Source organism: Cavia porcellus, unplaced genomic scaffold (genome assembly GCF_034190915.1).
Source record: "Cavia porcellus strain 051 isolate PalLab524CR breed Dunkin Hartley unplaced genomic scaffold, mCavPor4.1 scaffold_10, whole genome shotgun sequence".
NCBI classification, from domain to species: Eukaryota; Metazoa; Chordata; class Mammalia; order Rodentia; family Caviidae; genus Cavia; species Cavia porcellus.
This window is the reverse complement of record NW_026947493.1, coordinates 45,162,387-45,188,994: the sequence shown is the minus strand read 5'-3', so window position 1 is coordinate 45,188,994 and position 26,608 is coordinate 45,162,387. Positions and strand designations below refer to the sequence as shown.

The window sequence follows — 26,608 nt, the reverse complement described above, 5'->3', positions numbered from 1 at the left end:
CCAGATGGTTCCTATTATCATCTAATTATCTCAACCCTGATTTTATTTCAAACAATTTACCATTGTCAGGGGTAACATCCCAGCACAACATTACTGAGATCAAATGTTTTTGGTTTTAGGTCTATGTTTACAAGTGTTCAGGAATAGCCTTCTTTAGAGTGATTGATAGACCATTCAGTAAAATTCATGAATAAAACTATGAATCAATATTAAAATTTTAATAAAACCATAAATATCTTGCAACAATTATGCATAGTCACAATTATTATTGGTTTTACATTTCTATCATATTAAGCAAGTTGGAAAGAATCAATGGAATCCATTCGTTCACACATTCTTTTGCTCATTTATTTTATGTTCTGAAACTTATTGAGGGCTTATTGTATGCAAAGATAACAGGTATACCCTCAAAAATAATTTATGTTACAGTAAAAGAGGAGAAAATTACAACTTGTTATCAAAATCTCCTGAAGATAACATGTAAAAGGTAATATGTATCATATGTCAAGTGTAGAAGGAAATTCTAGGGAATTTTATCTCCATTAAGCTACATTTTTTAGTCTTGATACTGATAAGAGACATGGATTTGAGACAAGGAAGCAAGTTTGAACTTGGAATCACTATTCTGATTATTTTCTTACATTTACATTTTATTCTATTATAAAGTAAAGCCTAATGCAATGAACATGGTTCCTTGCCTAATTATCTCTCTGTTGGGTTTAAAATGGCACAAATTATCTATACTATGCATTACATATGCATCATTTCTAGAAGGTTTTTTAAATAAAAAATTACAAAATCCTTAGAAAAATTTGATGTTGACACAAACTCCAGAATAAATAATCTATGTAATATCTAAATATATGGGATGGAGGAAGAGGAAATGAGTGTGCTTGTGTTTACATTTTTTTCCATAGAAGTTCTGAGCCCCATTGTTTGAGATTTGGAGAACTCTTCTTTGTATTTCATGATGTGAGTACAATTGTATTCCTAGACAATTTTGCTTAATATTTCTTGCTTAAAGGTTTTCCAAAGTATTCTCTTCTTTTACTACTTACTTAAAGAACATTATTCTTTCAGTTTTCAAAAAAAATTTTCCTGTGGAAAATGCCCCTCATATGTGACCATGTTTTTTTCACTGCATCTCTGAATATGCCAGCTGAGTGGCAGTGAACTCACCTCTGCTCTGGGGCTACTAATCCTTACATTTCCCCCTACTACCTCTGGCTACATGGACGTGAGGTTATGGAAGTGGGATAATATTGTGAAATGCCTTTTCACCTGGAAAAGTAATTTCTTGTCCATTCCATGACACATAATTTCATGACACTACCTGTGTAATATAATATCCATCTCTACTGATCTTGGCTCGAGAAAGCTATTAATTAATTCTGCCAGTTAAAACAATAGGTTATCATATGCAATTCTTTCCATAGGGTACTATTGGTAAAATTTTTATGATAACCTACTATTTTAAATGTTCATGCGATTTCTCTATAATTCAGACCCAAACCTCTCAACAGGATTGCAGAACCCTTGCACGTGACTGTCACAAAACCTCTAGAGGTCAGGACATGAGCCAAGTCATAGTATACTGATCTATGCCCTTTCATAATTAAATCAAGAGCAATATATTCTATTTATCTTAAGTTCTATAATAATATCACTTTGTCGAATAGTTCCTACATACATAAATTTACTTATTTAACCAATAAACATATTTTTATTTATAATAACCACCTAACCCTCACATAGTTTGAAATTATAAAATAATCAAAAGTTGTCCCTAACATAATTCTCTTGTATTTCTGCCCAACATTCTATGTTGGTTTATTTCAGAAAAATAATTCTTTCTGTTCCAAAGGTTAGTTTGTGGATTTTTATATAATAATTTTATCATCACTCAGCCAAGACTGGAAGCATAAGCTTATCTTTATTGTTCTTCCTAATGAGTCTGGATTTTTTTGGAAGATTTTTAATGGTATGAAAATTTTATTGGAAATTTCCTCTGGGTAAAGCACGGTGTCAGCAAACAGCAGTGACTACTCACGTTTGTCTTGTTCTGCTTCTATTCCTTCACTTTCTGTGTCACTTGGCAAGAGCCATGGTTGATGAATTACTTGAAGTTGCTTTAAGGATTCATCCTGCCAGGGAGCAAATTATTTTAGATTAAACTCTAGATTGATATCATAAATACCAATATGAGTGAAACAATTGTCTCTACAGATTGCATGTTCAAAACCTATAAGAAAAATTATTCCATGACACAGAAGAGCTTTAAGTTTATATTCATTTTCATGTCATAGACATAGAATTGTAAACTGATTTTTAACATTCTTTTTTTAGTAAGATACAGAATCTTTTTCTCGCTCTCTCTTTTTGACACAGGGTCTAGCTATGCAGTTCAGGCTGGTCTCAAGTTTACTTCATGGCCCAGGTTCGTGTCAAATTTGCAGCAGTCCTCCTGCCTCAGCCTTCCAACTACTGGGATTACAAGATTTAGAATCTTAATAAGATAAAAAAAAAAAAAAAAAAAAACTAAACTTTAAGGACATGCTGGAACTCATTCTTAAAATATCATAAAATATTTCATTCAAATATTCATTAGATTGCATGAAATGTACTCCTTTCCCATCAAAATTTAAATTTTCTTCAATGAGAATCAAGATCAGTTTTGTGCACTCTTTAATTTTCCCCACTGGTTATTCAACTTTATGACATTATCACTACTTTGCTAATAACCCTTTGGTGGCTCTCTCATTACTCCTAAAACAAAAATTTAACTGAAGGCCCTCAAGATCTATCCTTGATGGCTTGACCAACCACATTACTGTTTCTATTCTTCATCCATCTCTCTAGTTGTAATTAGAGAGCCGCTTTAACTGTAAACCAACCATATGTTTTACACTACATTTCCTGTCTCTCTCGAACGTGAACCTCCTCCAAAGCTCAGGTGTCATTTCAGCTGGAAGCCTTCCCTCACCCTTAAAGGCAGGGTTAATCCTCTGTTCCTTAACGTGCCTGCTGTACCAATAGAACAATTATTGCACTGCATTGCCCTCTTATATTTTCCTGCCTTCGTAATAACATGAAAGGTTTTTGAAGGCATGGGTAACCATTTCCTTCTCTGCATTTTCAAAGTCTATTATAGTGCCTGCCACAAAATAAGGGGAAGTCAGAGTAAATATTTTTGTAGGAGAAAATAACAAAGAAAAGAAAAGAGAGGAGGAAGAGAAAATAAGGAGACGGGAAAGATTCTAAATCTTGTCTCCTTTTGAACAAAATAAGTAACAATTTTAAATTTATTGAGTAGAATTCAAGCAAATCTTTTCAAATAAATTTGCAAGTTAAAAACAAAAATCTGTATGATCTGTTAGCAAACTCTTTGGACCTTTCAAACCCAGTCATTATTTTCTGTTTCAATGATCTTTTCCTCCAACCTGAGCTTTTCCTGTTTTTGTTCATGCAAATAATAGTTGTTAAAAAAAAAAAAAAAAACATAATCCATGAAATTTAAGAAACATACATTAGGAAACTGAATGTCTAATTTGCTTAAAACAGCTTCCAGAGGAGAGAGAATCTTATTTGCTAACCTTTGATTTTGATGGGAATTTCTGGGGAAGTTCAGTCCCAATCAAAAGTTTTTTTTAAAAAAGTATAGTTTTCCAGGAGTGTGAGAGTAGGAGGAAGGGGAAAGCACAGAGACTCTTTTAGGGTATTGAAACTATTCTGTATAATAGAAAGTCCAAAGCATTAAACATGTTGAAATCCATAGAATTTTATCCCACTGTGTAAATCTTAATATGTACAAAAAGATCAATTAGGAGACTGGGGAATCCCAGGATGAAAGGCGAAAGTATCACACACACACATACACACACTCACACAAAAGAATCGAAATACATTATAAAGATCTATGAAGCAATCCCCCCGAAGTGAGTGGAGAACCAAGTGCTGACCTAAGTGATTCTGAAACTAACTGGAGCCTGAAAGATCAAATGAAAAGAGTTGCATGCAAGATTCATGGAAATACAAATCCATACTTCTGAAACTACCATTCATACATTCTGAAATTAAGTCATGAAATGAATAAATGCCAGATGGTTTCTCACTTTTGCAGTCAGAATTAAAGACAAGCAAGGGGAAAAGGCTAAAATGATCCATGTGTATTCAAGCTGGAGACATCAAGATAAACCCTTGTTTAGCTTTCCACACGTATAAAAATATTTATAGATGTTGGTGGATGTTAGTATTAGAAACATTCATATCTCCATGTTCTTACAGCTGCAAGGACTTAGCAGCAATGATACTCAGCAACAAACATCCCTACCATGCAAATCTTGGTTGGTAATATTATTCTTTAATTAAAGTATCAGAGTTCTAGGACTCAATAATTTGAGGACAGAAATATTCACAATAAGTTAGGACATCTTATAAATCCAAAAACTAATAGTCTTCAAATACACATACACATATATAATGGTGGGCTATGTCCAAAGGATAAAGAAGCCAACTAAAGATATCAATAACCAAAGTTAGAACAATTTAAGCAAAACTATGTAAGAGACCATTGTGTTACTAAAGAAAATATAAAGCAAATACCCATAAATTATGATAAAAATAAATGATTTAATCAATAAATGAATAATAATTTGAATTATTAAATTCCCTTGGCTGTATATGACCAGATATCCTGGTGTTAAAGAGACAGAAAATAACATCCCATTCCTTAATTGGGAGCTGTGTATCATGAACTTCCAAGATTAATACAATGAATTATATAGATAATATATATCTTTGAAAGTACATGATGAAAGTGGAATTTTATCTTTAAATTCATTTTTAATTCACATTATTTAATCTAATTAAGAAGAAAATATCAAGCAAAGAAAAATCTACAAAATATGTAACCAGTACTCCTCAAAACAGTCATGGTCATAAAGCACAAGGATAGACTGGGAAAGAATGGAACCGAAAGAACCTATGGAAACAAACTACTAAATGTCACGTGGTGTCTTGGGTAGTATCCTAGAACAAAAAAATAGGACAGTAAGAAAAACTTGTGCACAGCTAGACAAAGAGTGGATTTTGTTATTGATAATTTATTAAAGGGCTTATGAATATGGGAAATAAAGATAATATCAGGTATTAATAATACTTCAAAATGTATGACATAGTAATTTTGTACTATCTTCATGACAATTTTTCAAATCCAAAACCGTCTTAATAAAAATGTTTTAAAAATTGAAAGATAAAACTTTGAAAGTAATCTTTGTTTTAAAAATAAGAACACAACATTTTTTATCAAGAACAACTCCTAAAAGTAGTCTATTATTTGGATTGAAACTTAAATTCCCATCAAATAAAAGATGGGATCCAAGAGAAATGTTCTTGCTTCAAGGTCAGGGGGAAAAACATTTTACCTGAGGAGACACAGTCATGTTACCCTCCCTTTTAGAATGGGTTGAAAGGGTTAAAGTACTACATTGGATGATACCTAGTATTTCACAAGTAGTCTTTGTCTAATTCTCACTTCTTTAAGTAGCTAAATGCACGGGCTACTGAGAGGGAACTTAAAAAAAATTAAAGATGTTAAATCTTTCATGTACCACATACATATAAATTATGTTAATTTTAAAAATTTAATGTAATTTAAATTTTTTTTGGTTATTAAATTTGGCCTTACAGTTTTTTATCAAAGAAGCAATGTAATTGTGAATATTCTTAGATTTAAAATTTTGTAACCATGTACCATGTGGTAAAAATAAAATTTCAAAAGTTTTCATATACATATATATATATATATATATATATATATATACACAACAAGATAAATAACTACATTACTAATCTCTGCTAGTTCATCAAAAAGAACAGTTTGTGCTTTCATTGTTCTACTGTTTAATGACATTTTTTGCCTGTATCTTATAATCTGCACAACTACATTGCAGATAACACACAATATATTAAGCAGTGTTAATCTATTTTTTTGAAATTTTGTATCATCATTTTTATTCTTTGTTTTTAAAATTAAAAAATTTTTCATATTAATAGGAAAAAATCACATTTGTACATTTTATCCAGAAATAGAATATGTAATCTTTGTTGCTTAAAGAAAAAAAAATTAAATGAGTTTTCTAAGTTAAAATCAAATGGCAAAAGCTACTCAGTTAACAGGAAAACTTAATATAAAAAGATTATAACTAAATTTTTTGTAGTTATTAAGTTTTTTGTCCCATACACTAAAATTCATCTGCATAAGAAAAGATATAACTACTTAGTCAAGTTTGTTATTTTTTTCCCACAATAGTATAAAATGTGGCAATATTACAATTGACTTCTGTTTTTATGGCTTTTTGTCTTCAACGTATATGCAGTCTTAATTATTCTTTGTTCGCTGCAAATTACAAAAACAACAAATGAAACATTAGCCTTGTGAAATATGTAGGTTGGGAAGAACTTTGAAATATTGAGTGATTAGAATCATAAGCAGAACAAATATTACTACTAAGAGAAGGTTTAAATTTTACTTTGGTTTCCCATAAAATAAAGTTGGTAATATAATACACCTGTTTACTTTATCAGGGCCACCAGGCAGCACTATAAATGTCCTAATCTTCCCATCAGCCTGATTATTTTTGATGGGATCGAGAAGCTAAAATCTTAAACATTTTTAAAAACAAGAGCTCACATATTCTTCTTTGCTAACTTTATTCAATAGTTTCTTCAGGAATATAAAACTATTTCTGAGTTTACTACAAATTTATGTCCCCAGGAGAATGTCCTCTGGGTTGCTTTTAAAAGAAATGCCATTCATTCTTTTTCTAAAATGTTTTCACTCTTAGTATAGCAAGTGTCCGGGGACCAGGAGTGGTGGGAAATGGTGACACAGATGTTATGGAAAACAGTTGCCGGTCCTGAGTCAACACAGAATTCTATCTGCTAACAGGATAAGTGCTTTATAAACTTCACAGTATTGTTATTCCATATGGAGAGCTTACTTAAGTATTCCTCAAATGCAATCAATCAGTAATTCGTGTCATATGTGGACATGCGAATTCTATATAATTAGAGGGGAAAAAAGGTCCTTTGTTCAAAATTTGAAGATTGGCCACTTCAGTTCTGAATTAACTAAGTACTTTTTGCCTTTGGTGAAAATATATAAATAATGCACCAAATACTCCTTTCCATCTTGCAGAGACTTAATCACCTTCATTTTACTTCTCTACATGAAAAATATAGTAACACAAAACAACATGATTTTTACTTCAAGAAGTTTAAAATGTATTACAAAGAGTGATTGAAAAGTTCAATGAATATTTAAATAAAAACCTTATTAGAGGGGCCAGGGATATAGCTCAGTGACACAGAGCCTGCCTGGTAAGCACAAGGTCCTGAGTTCCATCCCCATACAAAAACAAAACCTTGTTAGAGTAAAAAGTGCAATGGCCAGGATGTGTGTGTGTGTGTGTGTGTGTGTGTGTGTGTGTGTGTGTGTGTGTTTAAAGTAAGGGGAGTACCTGAGGGGAATTGATGACAAAGTCTTTTATTGTAATAAACTTTTAAAAAATAAGTGTTCGCTGCATTTTTACATGGGAATTTTCTTTTTTTGTGCTTTTATTAGTACATGTTTGCAATACATGATTACATTCACCGTAGGAACTGGTACATATACATAACACATTTCAACTTCCTTCTTTTCCTCTTCTATCTTCATCTCCCTTTTATTATTTTCCACTGTATTTTTCATCATATCCTATAATTGCTACCACTAACAAAGAGTCAATTATATATACTTATACTAAAATTATATTCCCATAATTAACTTACATAGTCAAATCAGCAAGTTTGTAAATCACTTCCTTTTTGGATTTATTAATGATTATTATGATTATGATAAAACCTGTAATTTTTAAAGTGAATTACAGTTCTACAGCCTACTTATTTAAGGAATTGTAAAAGAGAATTAAGATATAAGAAAAAGAGTTAGCTAAATTTGGGAGATTGAGTTTGAATGAATAAGATCTGGGAAAAGGAAAACAGAAGTGGAAAGGTAATTAGAAAAAAAGTATGGTAGATTGTAGAGACACATTTCAAAGAAATGCAAGCCACTTACACAAACTCACATGACAAATTTGCTACACATGCATAGTGCTACAGGTGCTCAGAGCAGTACACTATATATGGGGGAAGTTCCATTATTTTATAGCATAACTCATTCTACTTATTGGCTTTTCTTTCCAAAGGAAACTATACTGTAGAGTTGCAGAAGACTTTACAACTTAAAACGTAATTGGGCATAGTCAGTGAAAAACAAGTCATTTTCTAGCAGATCCTTTCAGTCATCAGATTCTACAGAAGCTCCAGGTCTCTCACTGCCTTTAATTATTTTACAAGTATGTAATTTGTAGAAGAGTATAAAAATGCAAATGACTCATCTATACAAATGCAAATTTCATACATTAGAAAGGGATTAACTGTCATCAAGTGGTTATTAATTCAGCTTTGCCAATTTCTGTACCTGTTTATAAAATAATTTCAGCATCTCTCCTCTGACTATGGATTTGAGAACTGGAACACCCTTTGAACCACTAATAACATCTTACTTGCTCCTTCATTAGTTTCTCAGTTTTATAAATCTTGGACACATGTATTGCATTTCTGTGTGAAAGCCACAATTCTAACTTTTAAAAAAATTTTTACAACATATACCTCTTCTTAATGAATGTCAACAACCCGATAGGATTTGCCTGGAAAAAAATTCCTGTTTCCTGTGTGGAATAAAATTTCAACCGCAAATGAAAGTTATTTTAAATATTTAAAAAGTAAGTTCCTATAAAGGATAAAAAGCAATTATCTTTTTACCTACTCTAGATGACAATATTATGTACTTTCCATCAAGAATGCAGTTGGAATTTCATTAGAGACCCCAAAACAAAACATAAGAGAGATAATACAGGCAGGCCAGAATTGGCATACGACATGATTCGAGGCTGTTTTTTGCTGCATAAAATTGAGCCCCTTTCCAGTTCAGATGGTACAGCTGGCAGAAACTACTTCAGCAGATATGAAAAGGCTCGCCTGCTCTCTGTGTTGCTTTTCCTGTCTGACATTCTTAGAGACTGTGAAGCTGCCACTTGGCACCTTAGGGAGTTCACACTCCCATGTGTGTGTCAGAACGTTCATCAGCTAACTTTTTGAAGTTGTGAGGAACTTCTTTATTACACTGCTTTCTGAAAAGCTTAAAAACATGACTTCAATCTTTAGTTCTTCAGAATTTCTTACCCATTCAGTTGATAATATTTATCTGATATATATATATATATATATACATATATATATATATATATACATATATATATATATAACTTGTTTATATCATATTCAATTGTTAATGATTAGGACATTTTTTTAATCAATACACTACATTGATTTTCAATTTTTCATATGGACATGTAACATTTTAAATAGATTATCTTCTCAACAAAACGTATGCCAATCAAGATTTAGACATACTTAGGTTAGAAGCCCACCAAGAAGCCAACCCACCAGCCTTTGAGATAAGCTGCGCAAGCCATGCGGGGCCCAGGAGAACAGTCAGCGCCTCTAGTGAGGCTGCCCGCATGCAGGCTGAGAAGCAGCCCCAGTCACAACACCACCAGTCCCCGTAAGCAGCTGGCTGGTTTGGAGGACAGGCTGAGTTGATAGCAACTGAGGTACAAAAAGCAACTAAATGTTTGTATTGCTTGGATGATTTTGCAGACCTGGGGGCAGCATTTAACATCTATTGGGAAGATGACAGTATGCAAAGTAGAAAATACAGGCTATTTCATTCTACCTGTCTTTAAAATCCAATATTGTTTCCTCCATTTTGTTTTGTTCAATTAATTGTTTTGCTTTATTCAATGTTCTGCTTCTATTGGTTTTATTTTGTTTTGTCTTGGTTTGATTTTGTTATACCTGATGAAATGGACAACTAATAGATATACTACAGTAGCTATTGCTGTTTTCCTGCTATCCTGCTTTGAAGTTCTGTACTAATTTGACTGCTTTGTTTTGATTTAATTTGTTCTGTTTTGTTTTGTTGGATTTTATTATCTTTAAAATAAAAGATAAAAAAATTAAAAGAAGATTTAGAAATACTTGAATTTGATAAGTTGTTTTCCATTCTATACATTCTATTCTGTACATTTTAAGGAACATTAATATTGTTATTCTAAAAGATAAAACTTCTATGATACAAAATTATTTTTCCATAGAGTTATCAAGTGCTTTATATGTAAATACCATGTATTTTTTAAAATTTTACTTCAAGCTATTTTCAGAATTAGGAAAAGTAAACTTTAAAATATCTCTTTTTTGTTTGGTCAAAAATATAAATACTAGTCTGGAAAAACAGAACATTAGAAAATAGAAAATAAAAAATAAAATTTACATTTTAGCCTAAGTTTAAAGAGAGACTGTACTGTTTCTTTAGTTTTAGTTTACTTCTAAACAAAATTGTCTAATGTCATGTGTTTATGATTCAGTTTCATTATTAGACTATATGAAAAAACCTCAGAGATTTTTACCTGCAGATTTGTTCAATCTTCAGCAGGAATGTTAAATATGTAAAATGTAAACAGTATGGTTTATTTAGTTTTGTGTATACTAAATAAGAAAATGTTTGCTAGTTCAGTTTTAGCTTGAATGCTTCCAATATTTACAAATATTATCCTTTACTGCTTACTGATCCAAACATGAAAAAAATGATAAAAGTAAAATAAAAGTAGGAAGAAAAACAAAATAATATAATTTTATGGTCCTTGTTCTAAATATATTCCCAATGGAGAAAAATTTGAATTTCAATATGTATGAAGGTATGGACAGCTATTTTGAAGAGAACAAGAGACATTAGTGGCCATTGTTGATTTCCTGTTGTCTGGTTTTAAAGACCTATAGTGCTTTCATTCTTTTATTTTGATCAGTTTTATATTATTCTGTCTTGTTTGAATTCATTGTGCGTGATGATATGGACAACTCAAAATAGTTGTTTTCTTCAAAATAAGAAAACAAGAGACATTATGGTAGCCACTATTGGTTTCCTGTTGTGTTTTGAAATCCTGTGCTGCTTACATTGTTTTGTTCTGATCTGCTTTGTTCTGTTTGTTTTGTTTTATTCTTTTTAAAATAAAAAAAAAACAAAAAAAATTGAATGTAAGTTTCCTAAGGAAAAAAGTCTGCAAAACAACAACTAGCAATGCTAGTAATTCATTGATCAAACTCATACTTACAGTTTCACTGTAACTGACAATCATTTGTTGGTTTAAGAAAGAGTTACCATATAAGTACCAAGCAATAACAGGTGAAAATACTATGTTATACTAGATCATGTCAAGAGACAAGGTTTACATTGGATGGTTCACGTATACTTGTAAAACTTGAACTGGAAAACTATAAGGAATGTGATGAACTAGAAGATTTTATTCTTCCAATAAATAAAACAAAATATTATTGAAAGTTATATGAGTAAACAAAATGTCAATTTATTGACAATGCTGTCTTCTTCACCAATAGTTGACAAAAATTGAAATTTACCAGGATATGTGCAGTTAGTGTCTAGAAATAATACTAGAAAGAACACTTTAAAGTATTTCTCGGCACTGAGCTGTGTTCATGAATCACGTGGAGATCATGCTAAGATAAAGATTTTAATTATTTTAGTCAGCAAGCTGTAAAGTTTTATATTTTTTACTAATTCTGACATGATATTGATACTGTAGCCAGAGTATCATACTTTGAGGAGCAAGACTTTCAAATACCTCCAATGGGAAGACAGAAATTCTCAACATTCCTGCTACATTCAGCATTTACATTTATAGTCAATATGAATGCATACATTAAACTTTGATGCTTATAGAAAAAACAGAGAACTGCAAATATAGGAGTTTCAGAATTAGAATAAAATTGATCCTAATGTTTCTGTCACCATTATACCACTCATTTTCTAAGAAGTAAGAAGAGTACCAGTGCCTCAGTACTCCCCTTCTCCCCAGTTGGAACTAGACTGGTCCTATTACAAAAGACACTGGGACACCAACAAGCAGGGATTACTGAGCCAAGTACTTAGGTGTCTACAAAGTCTAAAGGGAGACTCTGTGTCTACTTTGAGAATAGTGTCTCCTACATTTGGGTGACAGTTGTTTTAATGTAGTCTCCTTAATCTCTGCACTATTCATGGAATTGAAATTTAGGGCTTATGTTTCCATCTTACAGTGTTTTTCTCCATGTACCAGTATCTTGTCTTTTCCAACTTGAACTCAAACATGTATCTAATTCTTCTCTACCCTTCTGTCGCTCCTTCTCCATGTGCTTTGGTAAAGCTTTAGCCATCTCTAAATAAGTATGCAAACCTTACAAGGCTGCCACGGACTCTAATTTTCCCTAAGTAATACCTGACTATATATCAAGATGGCTTTTGGATGAATTTGTATGTGCAGGAATAATTAGAGAAACATATACTATCCTGAGAAATAACATTCTAACCAAATATTTGGTAGTGCTATGATATTACCACCAAGCCGCTTCCCATCCCCTTCACCCGCTGTGGCTTCACACGGCTCATTTAGTGACCACTGTGGTTGGCTTCAGATCAAATCCTGGAGCCACTGTCCACTGGTTTTCCTGATTCTAAAATACTTTGCACAGTCAAATGACATAAAGTACCCTTTAATATATTCAACAAATAGCCTAAGGATCTAAAAGGTTTTGCAAAAGAATTGTACCAGATATTTAAAATATTGGGACAGAATTCTGCCATAATAAATTTCCATATAATATTTTGATTAGCATTTATCATATGCATGAATGCTTGCCTGGTATTAGATTATCCTTTAAATAATAACATTGATTGCCTGTTCTTCTTTACTCATGCCTAATACAAAACATGCACTACTTTTTTGTTAGGTTATTCATGAATGCTTGTGATAGCAACACCAAGTTTACTTTGTTTTTCAGGACAATTGAAGTGATACATATCTCTACCAATGAGGAACAAAAATTACTTTGATGACATATTATTTTTGGGGAAATGTCCAAGGAATATGGATTAGGAACCCTGCAAGTAGATAGAGAAAGCCCAAATTGAGTGTTCCATTTGACATCATGCACTGATTTCAGACTATGCTTACAAGGCCACTTTGAAACTCACTTCTTCAGTGTAGATTTTCAATGAAGATCCTCCACTGGAGGCTTCTCCCTAGAAACAAAGAGCAATAGATGTTGAGAACGTTTAAACAAGGAGACAGAAAGGAGGACAGTGAGACTGAAGAGCCATGCCAAATCCTTACCCTTCCCCAGCCTTCTCAGCCGACTTGTGATGTTATCAGTTTGAAAACTTCATACTCTTTGAAGCAGAATTTTCTCAAGGCAATAAACAAATCAGTAACTAAGTGGTAACTAAATCTTAGAGCAGCATTTTAAATTTAAAAATTTTTCATTGTTGGTTCTTAAAATGGGATGAAGAAAAGTTCTGTATTTTATAAATTTGTGTGAAGATCTGACTTAATAAATATGTATGGAAACAGACACATCCTTAACCTTTAAATCTGGCCTTTTTTACTTTGCTAGCATTTAACCAGTAAATTCTCTATTATTTGTGCCTATTACTAGTTTTTCACTGAACACTCATAACCACCAAGATTTGAATCGTTGTCATTTAAAACATGAAATTAAACATGTATTTCAAATTTTCAAACAAGTTGTTAGTTTGGACAAGTTTTATTTTTGTATTCCACAGCCAGAGACATTTGGAAATAAATTGTGATATATCATGAAATGATAAATTGTAGGATACCGTATGTGTTTAAAATGTAACTAAATAAATATGAATATAGATTACATTTGTTTCCACAGAATCTTTAACTTTTCAAGGATGCTCACATATATTATCTCAGTGTTTTTCCACTATAATCTGAGGGCAAGACATCCTCAGGGCAATTTGATATGTAGAGACATTGAAGCCAGGAAGAGTAAACTGATTAAAATCAAGGAGCTGGATAAAGCATCATTGGGCCTGGACTACACTCTGACAATCTTCTACCTCACCAAAATGGAAAAAAAAATTATGAAAAAAATTAAATTTACTTTACTTGAAAATTCTTGATATATGCTCTAACACACTTGGAGGAGGGGGAGAGGGGCAGTATCCTTATGTCAAAACAAAAATTAATTTACATGTGAAATGCTGATATTCCTAAAATCTTAGAAATTACAGGTCAAACCACAGAGGTAGTAATATTGCTTCCTAAATCATGTTTTCTACCAGCAAAAAAATCAATATGCTATGGTTGAAAAGCTTTCAAATGCTTCCAAGCTTGGATGAAATGTGGATAAAATGGGAAAAAATATTGAAGGAGATAAGGTATTTCTATTTTTTTAAACTAAGGCAAAAACTATTTAGAAAAAAATCAAATCCAAGTAAGTCCCCTAAGCCCTGAGGAATTTAACTCAAAGTACACAGGGAGGACTGAAAACTTACATTAGATAAATTTCTTAGAGTTGAGCTTGCTACACTCTCTCCTTTCATTTGAGCAACTAACCAGGAGTGCTATGTCTCTTCCAAAATAAGTCTTTCATGTGACAGAACTGGTCCTTGGCACGCTAATGTTTCCTTCCATTCTGCTCTGATTGCCAGGGGAAGAGGACAAGGTAGCAAACAGCTTGGAGTTCCAGATGTTGCTCTCTGGGCAGCCAGCAGAGGAAGCCTGCCTGGCAGCCTCTGAACAGAGAAAGGCTCACAGCAGGGACATGTTGAGCAGCTCCTGGCAGCTCCTTGACAGGGAGATTTGTTTCCTGGGAGCTTGATTGCAGAAGTTTTCCCAATTTGTTTGGATAGTGATGGTCTTCGATTAAGATATAGAAGTGACTGAGGGTTTTCTTGATGATTAAACATAAATTATTTTTTCTTGATAGCCTTGCTTCTTCCCCCAGTGCTTGGTCTTTTGAATGTCTATGCCAGTGAAAAGGAGTGTGAAAGCTGGTGATACTAGGATGAAATCCTTCTCGTTAGATTGACAAAACTAGTCAGAAAACTATGAAGAAAGAGGACTTCTGTCTCCCTATCTGAGATAAGGACTTTCTTAAAGATTATCTAAAAGCCCAGAAGAGATTTACATACATTTATACATACCCTAACATACCCTAACCAGTGCACTACTCTCACATATGCAGGTTTGTATAATAAAGTCTATCTTTGATCTTCTTTAAGATTATGAGTATTCAGACAATGTGCTCTTCACAGACCTGACCCCATCAACTGGCACTGATGTCAACTCCCATCTTGGAGATGAGTGAACTTCATGTCCAAGCAGCTTACATAAATTTCTCTCTTTTGCCTCTAAAACTCTTGCATTGCCTCAACCTTCTTAAATATACTCATTATTTACCATGGAACATGCATTCCCATTACAATCTTCTGTCTTTCCTGAATCAATATCATTATTCTTAGGAAAATCTGTCTTTGCTTATTATTAAGAAGGGCAAGAGAAATTCACATAATATTACTTATTTCAGAATGTGGCTGAAATCACTGACCAGGTAGCAGCAAGGAACATTAATGACTCCAGAAAGAAAATACAGGGAAACGACCACTTTGTAGAGAGAATTATAAACATTTCATGAGGCTCACTGGACAAAGCAAAGAATACATGTCAGCACCTCCGATTCTTAGGGTCAAAAGAGATAACCTCAGTCAATAAGCTCACTGCAATATATCTGGTTTAGGTTTCTCATTTTCACCACAGGACCCTTGAAAGCCTAAGATTACCACCTTCTCCCACTGGGGTCTCTATGAAATAAAATCCCATTCAAAGTCCAAAGCTATCAATTTCAGTCCACCTTGAAATAATGTTAAAGAATTGGAAGTTTAAATATCAAGTCATTCTCACCACATAATATTTTGGTAGTCATGTGGAAATGAATCAAAAATAGCCAAATGCAATTTCCCTTGAAAAACAAAGAAAGTGAAGGAGACATAAAAGAGGAAGAAGGGGGCATGAGCCAGGGGAAAGGGAAGAACACCTGGGAACTATGCCTCCAACTTTTTTAAAAAAGGTGTTTCCTGAAATATGGTTTCATGTATCATGATTTCCTAGTATAATCACAACTAAGACAAAAATGTTTTAAATGTGAATTAGAAAATATATTGTAAACTGAGAAAAAGTTGATTACTGCTGAACATATCAAATAGAATGTTGGCTCCTATCAGATGAAAAAGGCTCCTGTCACTTCCTTGGTTATTTCAGAGTTAACGAAACATTCTCAGTACGATCCAGTGTCCTAGACAGACAGGTAGAACTAGATCCACATGCACCTCAATCCACTGTCATTTTTCACTATTTCTTGCCTCTCGTTTGTCAGTTAATGTTCTATTCACTTCTGATGCTTCAACACAATCTAAGACTGACACTTTGCATGTAGGGCACTTTTATTGATGAGTATTACACATCTAAGATCTCTGGTGTTAATTTACTTCCCTAAAAGTATCATGAGAAGCTTGCTTTACTAAAATGCCCTTTCTACCTTCTTCCAAGTGAAACGAAACCGTAATTCTAACACAGAGTCCCTCTTAAGAAATGATTGTGGTTTTTTGCCACCCATAGAAAAATTAGGGCTTAAAGTGGCTGGTGAAGGCATTTCTGAACCCAAAGACCCATAATTTTTTTTTTTTTTTTGTACTGGGGATTAAACTCACGACCTCACACTTGTCAATTAGGCACTCATGCCACTGAGTATATTTCCCCAGCCTGAGACCTACAAATCTTTACCCATTATTTCTTTCACAAGTATGTATCAAGCTTCTATTGGGTGCCACATACTGTGACAGGTGGTAGGACAAAAGCTGAGCAAAAAATAGTCCCTACTTTAAAGAGCTCACCTTTAGAAAACAGATATATAAGTAGCAAAAATCCAGAGCAAAAATTCTTGATACGAGATACCATGGAGATACATAAGAGGAAAAGGCTAGAGAGCTGTATCAGTCAGTGGCACTAGATAAACAGACATAATACAAGACATACAAATATATAAGTATTTACAGGATTGGTTCACAATGGCAACCTACAGATTTAGATGAAAAAAGTGCAGAGGGTCTGTCTGCATGCTGGACGCCAAAGAATCCAGTCAAAGGCTTGGAGCTCACTGCAGTGTCCCATGCTAATAGTATTGGGAGGCCAGTGGATTTGCAGTGTAAGGCTGAGGGGTCTACACTAGAAGTCTACACCAGAATGCTAAAGAATGTGCTGAGAGTTCCATACTATAGGTACTAACATGTTAGCTATGTGTTGTGTTTTTTAATTGCACTGTTATACAGGGTAATTGAATTTAAGACAGACAATGAAGAGACTGAAATTCAACTTTCTGACAAATTGAATAGGTGACAACTATTACTATTGAGGTCAAAGGGAACAAACAATGAGGTCTGTTCCCAACCAATAGAAAACAGATTATAGAAATTTAGAAATAGTTGGAAAGCTCAGAAGTCTTTGGAACCATTAATGCATTCAACAAATTTAAAAGTATGTAAATTGTTTTATATTTAATTTCTTCCTAAGTCTTCTCATGTCAAGTTTAAAGATATTTTTGAAAATTTGCCCCTAACTTTATAGACAAACACATTAAAAGTCCAGGCTGCTTTTCTCTGAAAGGGACCCGTTGAGTCAACAGAGAAGATACTCATTTGTAACTTTGCTTAAAACCATAAAGCAGTGACACTGTAAGGTGTCTTATGATTTACTGTTTTTAAAATCCACTGATAAAACACTTTGTGTCCATACCACAAATCAGCAGTTTGGGGCTTGATCAAAAGTGTCCCTTCAAAAGAAATAGAACTCTATGGTTATAACCATAACCAGATTTTAAATTAAAATGAAAATAACTTACAGATTTTCTTCCAAGTGTATATTACACTAAGCTGAATAGTTACTTTAGTGGGAGCAGCCTTACCCTAAAGACTTTTCTTAAAAGAATGAAAAAGAACAGAGGCAATAATGTAAATAATGACTATACTAAGCATGTTAAATTTTGAAAGATTTAAAACATTTTGGTGCTCCTTTTTTCTGCCAAAAACATAAATCTTTCTATTCTTCACTTTTATTCAATCCCTTTTTGAAAAAGAGTGGGAGGGCAAACATAGTAATAAGCAGCTCCATATTTGGGAGCGTGCGTATTTTAACCAGCAGACATTGGATAAGAGAAGGGACAACATGAACAGATGTGACGGTGAGAATCCAGGAGTGGGGTCAGTGATGCTTTAGGTGCAACAAGCTATAGATTAAAGTGTATGCTACTGGTGAATTAGCTTCAGTTAGATGCAACACTGAGCTATGCATGTGCCAGGGCTGTATCTTTTCTGCTATATCTTAATTTATCATATCAAAGTTAGTATTATTTCACTATTATCATAAAGGAAAAGTAGAACTCATTCATTGTCTCTGACATATTTTAGTATGCCTATATATATATATATATATATTGGTCATGAGATTTTTGGGGAGTCCTAACTTTTAGAGTGGAGTTTCTTCATCTGTGAAATTCAGACAATAAAATCACAGAGTTGCATTTCATATGAGACAATGTATATGAAAAAGTGGTAAAAACTTCAGAGTAAGCAACCTTAAAGGACACCTTTACTTTACATGTATGTGTCGTTATGATCTACTAGTTTACCCATTTTCCTTCTTCCTGTCTTACTGACTTATGTTCATCTCTATGAACTTGCCAGATTCCCGCCCCTATTCCTCCAGGCTCCTGGGCAGCTTCTCTCACCTCTGGTCTAACTTTACAAGTCAGGAAGCCGTTTCTGCCCTGCACTCAAATCTTACTGTGCTACCTATCTTGATACTGTGTAAGTCTTTATGAAAGCACATATGTTAACACATTTTAATGATGCTTCCATTGTCTTTTTTTTTTTACCAAACTGTAAGTTTTCAGAGTATACATACATATACAAAACAGTTTTAATTAATTTTTGCCTCTCAAATCCTGGTACAGGGTCTGGCAATATAGATTTTTTATAAAGCTCAAAAAGAGATTGTATAAATAAAGGAATGGAAAAAAACAATAGATCTTAGCTGGCTCTGGATATACATGGAATTTATACAAATCATAAAAACAGTAGGTAGCAGGACCAAAGAGCTGGCAATTTCAAAAATCAGTGTGTAGACATTGTTACTGGGTGCCGTAAACCTACAGCAAACAGCTGCTGATTATTTGTAATTCATAAGCAGCTCTGCAACAGAACTTTTATTCTAAAATATGAAAAATATGTGTAAGTTATTTTATTTTTGAAAATTTTGTACTATGGGTGCTTATTTTCATATTACTGAAAATGAAACCATTAAAAGTGGCTTATAAAATATAACAAGAAACAGAAACCAGGGAAAAATGAGAAGTTTTCAAAAATTTTTGAAATGAAGACTAAAATAGCAGAAGAAATAATAAATAATGATTTAAAAGAACTCGTGGATAACAAGAGACAATGTTGAAAAGTAAAATAGAACCTAATTTTCCTACCTCCTGCCTTGTCAAATTATGTACAGCACTATCAACTTGCCAGATCCCTGCCATTTTTTAACATGATTTTAGGGGAAATGATAAATATCAAAGATAAAGAAAACAAAATATACAGAGAACCTGAAGCTAAAACCTAAAATAGACAGGAGGAATGAGAATACATGCAAAACACAACTCAAAAACACTTTCCTACTGGGCGAGATGGTGCACACCTTTAATCCCAGCACTCAGGAGGCTAAGGCAGGAATATTGCAGTGAATTTGAGGCCATCCTGGGTTACCAGTGAATTCAAGGCCAGCCTGAACTACAGAAATACATAGTTTCAAGACCTTGTCTCTAAATAAATAAATACATAAATTTTTAAAAAGAGAAAAACACTTTCCTGTGTTAACAGATAAATTGTAAGAAAACACAGCATAGGGCTGGGGATTTAGCTCAGTGGCATAAGCACCTGCCTGTTAAGTGCGAGGTCCTGAGTTCGATCCCCAGTACCACACATACACACAAAAAGACAACAAATGGAGGAAGATTAAAGATTAAATCACATAGATTAAAACACATTAAATGAATATCTAATATTCAAAATTTGACAAGGCTAACTACAGTGTCAAGGGATATAGAGTTAGCGAATGAAACTTTTTAATGACAGTAACTGTTATAAAATTCAGACTGGTATTCATATGTGGTAGGAGGTGGAGGTTGTGACTGGGGTGCCACACATTGATGGAATGTTTCAGTTATAGTCTGCATTGTTATATTTCTTTAACTGTGTGGTACACTCATTCTACTAAGTAAGCCATAGATTTGATTTGATTTTCTTTATTTAAGTTTGTGATAAGACCACATTTTAAAATAAATAGTTACCCACTTGTAATATTAAAGTATATATTACAGGCATAAGGTCCAAGTAAAACTCTTAAAAATTTAAAAGATGTTATAATAATATTCTACTTATCAGTGGCTATGTCTCCATAACCATGTAATTAATCCTTTCTTGATCTTAATCTTTTATTCAATGTAAAATGGTAATTATTGTTCATATATCAGGGGAAGTAGTTTAAGAACACCCATACTTTAATCTTATGTTAATCTAATTATGACACTGACCTGTAAAAAAATCAGTTGGCAATTTTGATCTTTATCTTTTGAAATAATTAAACCTTTAAATTATCTTCCATTAAGCTATTTTTAAAAATCAATACATGTCACCTTGGAATTCATAAAATACCTTGACAAATTCCCCAAGGCCTATCAATATCAATGTGAGCCTCATAATTTAAACTAAACATATAACATGTTCTTTTAAAATTAAATTAACCTATGTCTTTGCAAAATGACTAAAGCGGGTAAAGTGAGCAATTTCCTGAATTGTGAGTCAGATGAGAACATGGAAGTTGATACCCAAGCACATGAAATATCAAGGGGTTGTCTGTCTTGTGTTCTCAGTCCATGTTTCCCTAATTTTAAAAAAAAGATTGATTTTTCAGATAAGAACTATTAACAGGGATTTGTCTACATTTAAGAAATTTTTTTCTCCTTACCACATGTATGGAAACAAGCAATTTTCTGTTTGTTTCCCTTAACATCTGTCTTTATCTCTTAGGCAAAAACAGAGAAGACCAGTTTCACATTTCTGATACCTTACATCATCTAATACATATTAATGAACTACAGAATAATGAAAACTGTATATAAGAACTTTTTTACTGATATGTAAACAAATGTATAATAGAGGAATGCATATAAAGTCAAAAACTTTTTTAGAAATTCTTCACCAATTAGCAGAACACTTTTACTTTTTTCTTTTTATATTCCAAAAGTAGTCCCAGGAGAATGCTAGCTATAAAATTAAGGTCCTAATTAAATAAACAAAATACATGAATGAGCATTATCTGGCCTATCACAAACTTGGTAGGTGATCCTATAAACAGTGACACTAAAACATTTGTGGTTTGCAATAGGGAAATGGGTAGAAACATAATCAACTGCATAAGAAAAAGAAGTCATCCACCTCCAAAACCGTAAGAGAAGTCACTTGGAGTGGGAAAACAGAACGAGTCTTTTCAATTTACTCAAATTACTATAATACAGTGCTAGGGTTCCTGTCAAGATGTCTCCCCAAAGCATCATGCATTTTTAGGTGGGATTTTCTCAGAGGAAGCTGAATCTAGAGTTTGTAATTGATTCATGGTTGAATGCTGGGATTAAGGGCATAGGGCTTAAAGCTGGGTGACTGCTGGACTAGTCCTCTGACTGGACTGGCACCGCCCTAATCCCAGCAGTCTGGATAAAATAAAAGGGGCACAAAGACACTTGTCTTCCTCTCTCTTTCTGGCTTTTGCTGTCTTCCACTGCAGTGAACTGTTGCTTTTCTGCCGTGTGCTACCCTGCCTTGAACCAAACCTCTACAGATTGTTAGCTAAATAAGTCTTTCCCTCTTTAACACTGGCAAGGATTGAGACAAGAGGTCAAACGTGGTTCACTCTGCCAATCGATTATTAAGTGAAATGCATTCAGACTGTCCATCAGACTTGGAAGGCCAGCTTCAGATCTAGAATCACTGTAGCACTTCAGGGTCTACACAATGACTTGGAAGAAAAGAGAGCACCAAGGGACTGCTGCTACCTGACCCCATGTCTCTAGTATCTTTCCCAACATTTCAGAATCATGGGAGCTTTGTGATCCTGTGCACCTGTCTAAAAGTTCTTCTGTACAATTTAGGGCTGGACTTGAGCTGTTGGAAACAAGGAAATAGGTCTGCGCAGGTCCTAGAAGGATTACATAAGGGATTCAAGATTATGATACCTGATACACCGTCAAGTTCCAGGTGGATATGTTACCCTTGGCCTCAAGGATTGCTCGTGCCATGAGAAGAGGCACAGCGTCAGTGTAGTCTAAAGAGGCCACAGATCTCTGCTTGTGAACACATTTGTCTTTTTACCATTGATGGCATCTGGCACTTCAGAGTCACTTCGCAATTGTTATTGAAGGAGTAATGATTATTACAAATACAAATTTCTGATTTAATAGACAAAATATAGTAGAAGGTGTGCTTAGAAGATAGGAAAAAACAATTTTTACTACAAAATTATAAGATCATGGAGATTCTAATAAGAAATGCAGGTAAAGGTATATTTTTATATATGTGTAAAATCACAGAAAATTAAATAGAAAACAGAGAAATATATTTAAAGAAGTAACTACATTTTGAGATAGATAACATCCCATTAGTAAACAAAAATAAACTCAAGGTAGACTATGAGATTAAAAATGAAATAAAGTCCAATTGAAACTGCCTACATAAGACCTTCAGACCCACCATTTAAAATGGTCTTAGAAGAGATCAAAGTCAAAATTTCTCTTTAAAACTGTCAAAGTGTCATTAGCAAGGAAGCTGAATACAGCTAGAAAGTTACAGTAAGAAAATACTGTGTATAGAAAAAGCTACATTCAAAAGATATCCTTGTGACTGTATATGTCACTAATTGTAGAGTACATCACTGTCTATACTTCATCAGCCTACTTAATTATTGTTTAATAACTCATTCATTGTAAGGTTAGTGCAAGCCAAGTTTGATGGCGCACACCTGTTATTCCAGCATTGGAGAGGCTGAGGCAGGAGGATTGCTGCAAGTTCAAGAGCAGCCTGGGCTACCAAGTGAGCTCAAGGCCAGCCTGAACTGGATAGTAAGACCCTGTTTCAAAACACAAAAACAAAAACAAATAAACAAAGATTAGTCCAAAATAATTGTAGCGTGATCTGAAGAAATAAGTCCTTTTGACTCCTGGAGAATTTATCTAATAGGAATTTGTTCCATTGGTATATAAGACAGACTTCACAAATCAATCAGTAGAACAAATACATTAAGGAGAAACCACAAAGTGATACCAGACCCAACAACCTAATGAACAATAATTTGAATGCTTCATTAAACCTAAGATGGGACACAGAGTGTGGGCTGAATGATGATGATCCAGGTCACTTTGATTCAGCACAATTTTTCCTTTGAGGTCTAAAACTCTTTCCCTTTTGAGGATGACAGCCTCAAGCTGTTCTATAGGAGGAATTTTTCCCATTAATTCTGAGTCCAAAACATGAATTTAGTGTGCTTCATAGAACAAAGTTACTTTGGGATCCTATAAAAGGCCAAACCACATCATAGAGAGAAAGAAGATATCTCCCATTCTCAGAAAGGTATGCCCATCTTTAGAATGAGGTTCAAAGCAAATATCTTTACTGAACATGACTAAACACTGAGTTTTATTACAATGCTTTTGCATGTGCTTGCATTTTATGAAAACAACTTGGGTCAGAAACAGAAGAACTAAAAAGATTTCTTGCTCATCTTGGGAATCTAAAAGTCATAAATTTCAAGAGAAAAAGTATAATTCTTATAGCATGTGTAACACTTTCAATGATAATAGATAAATTTTGGGTACTTTTCGAGAATGAATTTCAGAGCCAAAATATTTAAGCCTTGTCTGAAACTCATACCAATATAGTAGGTTACTCATCTTATGGTCATTGCCAGTAAGTTAAATATATTAAGATAATGAAGCCAAGCCATGAAAAGCAGCCTCGGCATTTTAAAGATCACCAGACCTCTGGGAAAGAGTTCTCTTTAATATGGTAGAATGACCTTTAAAAACTAAAGACAACACAAATAAAACTTATCAAGGCAACTGCCACACAGAGTTTTGCCTTCGACTATGGGGAGAATCTTTAATTACTAATTTGGCCAAATACCAAGTTTAAGATTGGCAGAGCCATAAATCATACAGTATGTACTTCAGTCAGCCAAGCTAAGGGGAACAATGTTGGCTGCTTTTCTAGAGGAGAAAGAGCTTCCTTATTGATACCAAGATGAAAAGATGCCAAATGATACATTTTCAAATTTATCAAGAAACTGAAATTAACCCCCCAAAACGAACTGTAAAATACCCCTCTACCATCTCTACAAAGGGAAGTAAAAGCTTTAGTTCCTACAACTTTAGTGTGCACCAGAAGTACAGTAGAAGGTACTAAAAAAGCTATTTCAATAGCAGACATTGTTAATAAAATATAACAAACTAGATCTTTGATGGTTAAATGGTATTTTGCTAATCAGGTTAGAGATTGTCTTTAGGGTTGCTGTGTTGGAGATGACTAAAATGGAGAAGTAAGCAGTTGTTCTTTTTTATTTAATCAGAAGAACAGAAAACCTAAGAAGAGAAAGGGGTCATGGTTCTTAACTCTGAAGATTTAAAAAATGGAGAGGAAACTGTAGTTCTTTTAAGAGAACAAATTAAGACTTATAGATGAAAGCCTCAGGACACAGATTTTTCTCCTAAAATGCAGGAACATTGTTAGAGCAGTCATAAAATGCTGGCAGAAGCAGGAATAATCAGTAAAAATCTGGTGTCTGAAACCTAGAGACAGGTCAAGCAGTGAACTATAGAATGGGTTCCTTACTGAAGAAGTTGCATTCTATTCTAACATCAAAAGTCTGCTGAAATTCCTCTCTTAAACAATTTGGTTTCTTCCTAAAATTCCACACTTGTGCATCTACAAAGAGGCAGGTTTGCACTGATGGGTTAAAATTCCACTGATTCTGTTTCCAGTAATTATAACCTTGGTGCTTTGGGGGAAAACAAAGTCAGACATCATCAGATAGTTAGCCTTGCTTTTAACTGAGTGGTGCAAATAAAGTGAAGGAAAATGGCCTTTTTCCAGTACTGACCTCACACAAGGAACACGGACAGCCCTGCACAAGCCTTAAACATTTGGCTGAAGTTGCTCTGCCTTTACAGCTCAAGAAACTGAAATGAAAAAGACGTAAGTAGAACTTGGTTTTCAATCTACAGCCTATGATCTTTCTAGAAGATAAGGAAAGATATCAATCATTGTATTAATTAAATTAAATGTCTGAATTGGGGCAGAAGCTGATCTTAAGCCTTACTTAGACTTCTAATCAAATTTTCTTTCCATGGCATTGTATTGCTTTTTTCTACATCTTAGTTTTTCTGGACCAGGACCAACTTGAAAAATTACATATATTAAAGCTAAATGTACATTTTTATTATTGTTATTATTAAAGCTAAATGTACATTTTATTATTGCACATAGTATCTATAATACAACTTTAACAAACTATTGTGAATCACCAAATCTATTGGTAGCATCTCACAACTTCACAACTAATATTACAGGAAGTTCCTACCCAGATAAATTAGCTTGCTTCTGCTAGGTGGAAGTAAGAGCAAGCGTTAGAATCACTCAGCATGTCCTTAAACATCATAAACACCTCATTGAACACTCCTAGGAAGCCAAGCCTTCAAATCAGTTGAAAGAGACAAGAATATAATAATCTCTGGATGCTTTTTGTATCATCCACTACATATGAGCCTCCCAGCCAAGTCACATAAACTCCTCCCCTCTCTCATTTTTCACTTGTAACTAACAGAATACAAATAATATTGATTTCAATTGAAAGAATTACTGGTAATATCCTCAAATCATAGTACTAGACTCTAGATGGACAGTTTCCATGTGATCACAACCTGTCACTCCAATATCATGGCATACACTCTCCCCTGCCACTCAGTGTGGACTGTAAGCAGCCTGTCCTCTGCCTCTGTTACACCAATCCTTCGCAGCCACTTAGCCACTAACCCAGAGCCTCCTTCTTGTGTGAAACTCTTTGGTCACTCTCTGACTAATGACACTCACTTGAGACAACTTCTAGAACTGGTTCAGAAAGTGGCAAGGATGAGGGGCCATGTGTGTTTGATGTGAGTGGGACTAGTAAAGTGTTTTTCACTGTAATGTTTTTAATTTAAACACTGACTAAGTACTGGGTGAAAAATGAGACTTGCTTGTACAAATATTTGGTTAGAATGATTAAGAAGATAATATGAATATATTATACACAGTGTCTGTTAATGTATATATCAGTGTGCCTAATTATCATTTTTTAGACTATTTCCTATAAAAATTTAGAAACTATTTGGAAATACAAATAGTTAAAGCTAAAATAATTAAATTTTACATTTTATTTTAACATAAGAAATAATAGTG

At 33.7% G+C, this 26,608-nt stretch overlaps 1 protein-coding gene across 1 annotated transcript in view; it reads right to left on the bottom strand.

Annotated features, from left to right (window-relative positions):
• The window catches only part of CUNH8orf34 (chromosome unknown C8orf34 homolog), a 403,828-nt gene that overhangs the window by 30,651 nt on the left and 346,569 nt on the right, over nt 1–26,608 (bottom strand). The window contains 2 exon segments of the mRNA XM_063257427.1: nt 2,051–2,144; nt 13,190–13,237. Coding sequence (XP_063113497.1) covers nt 2,051–2,144; nt 13,190–13,237 — 142 coding nt within the window.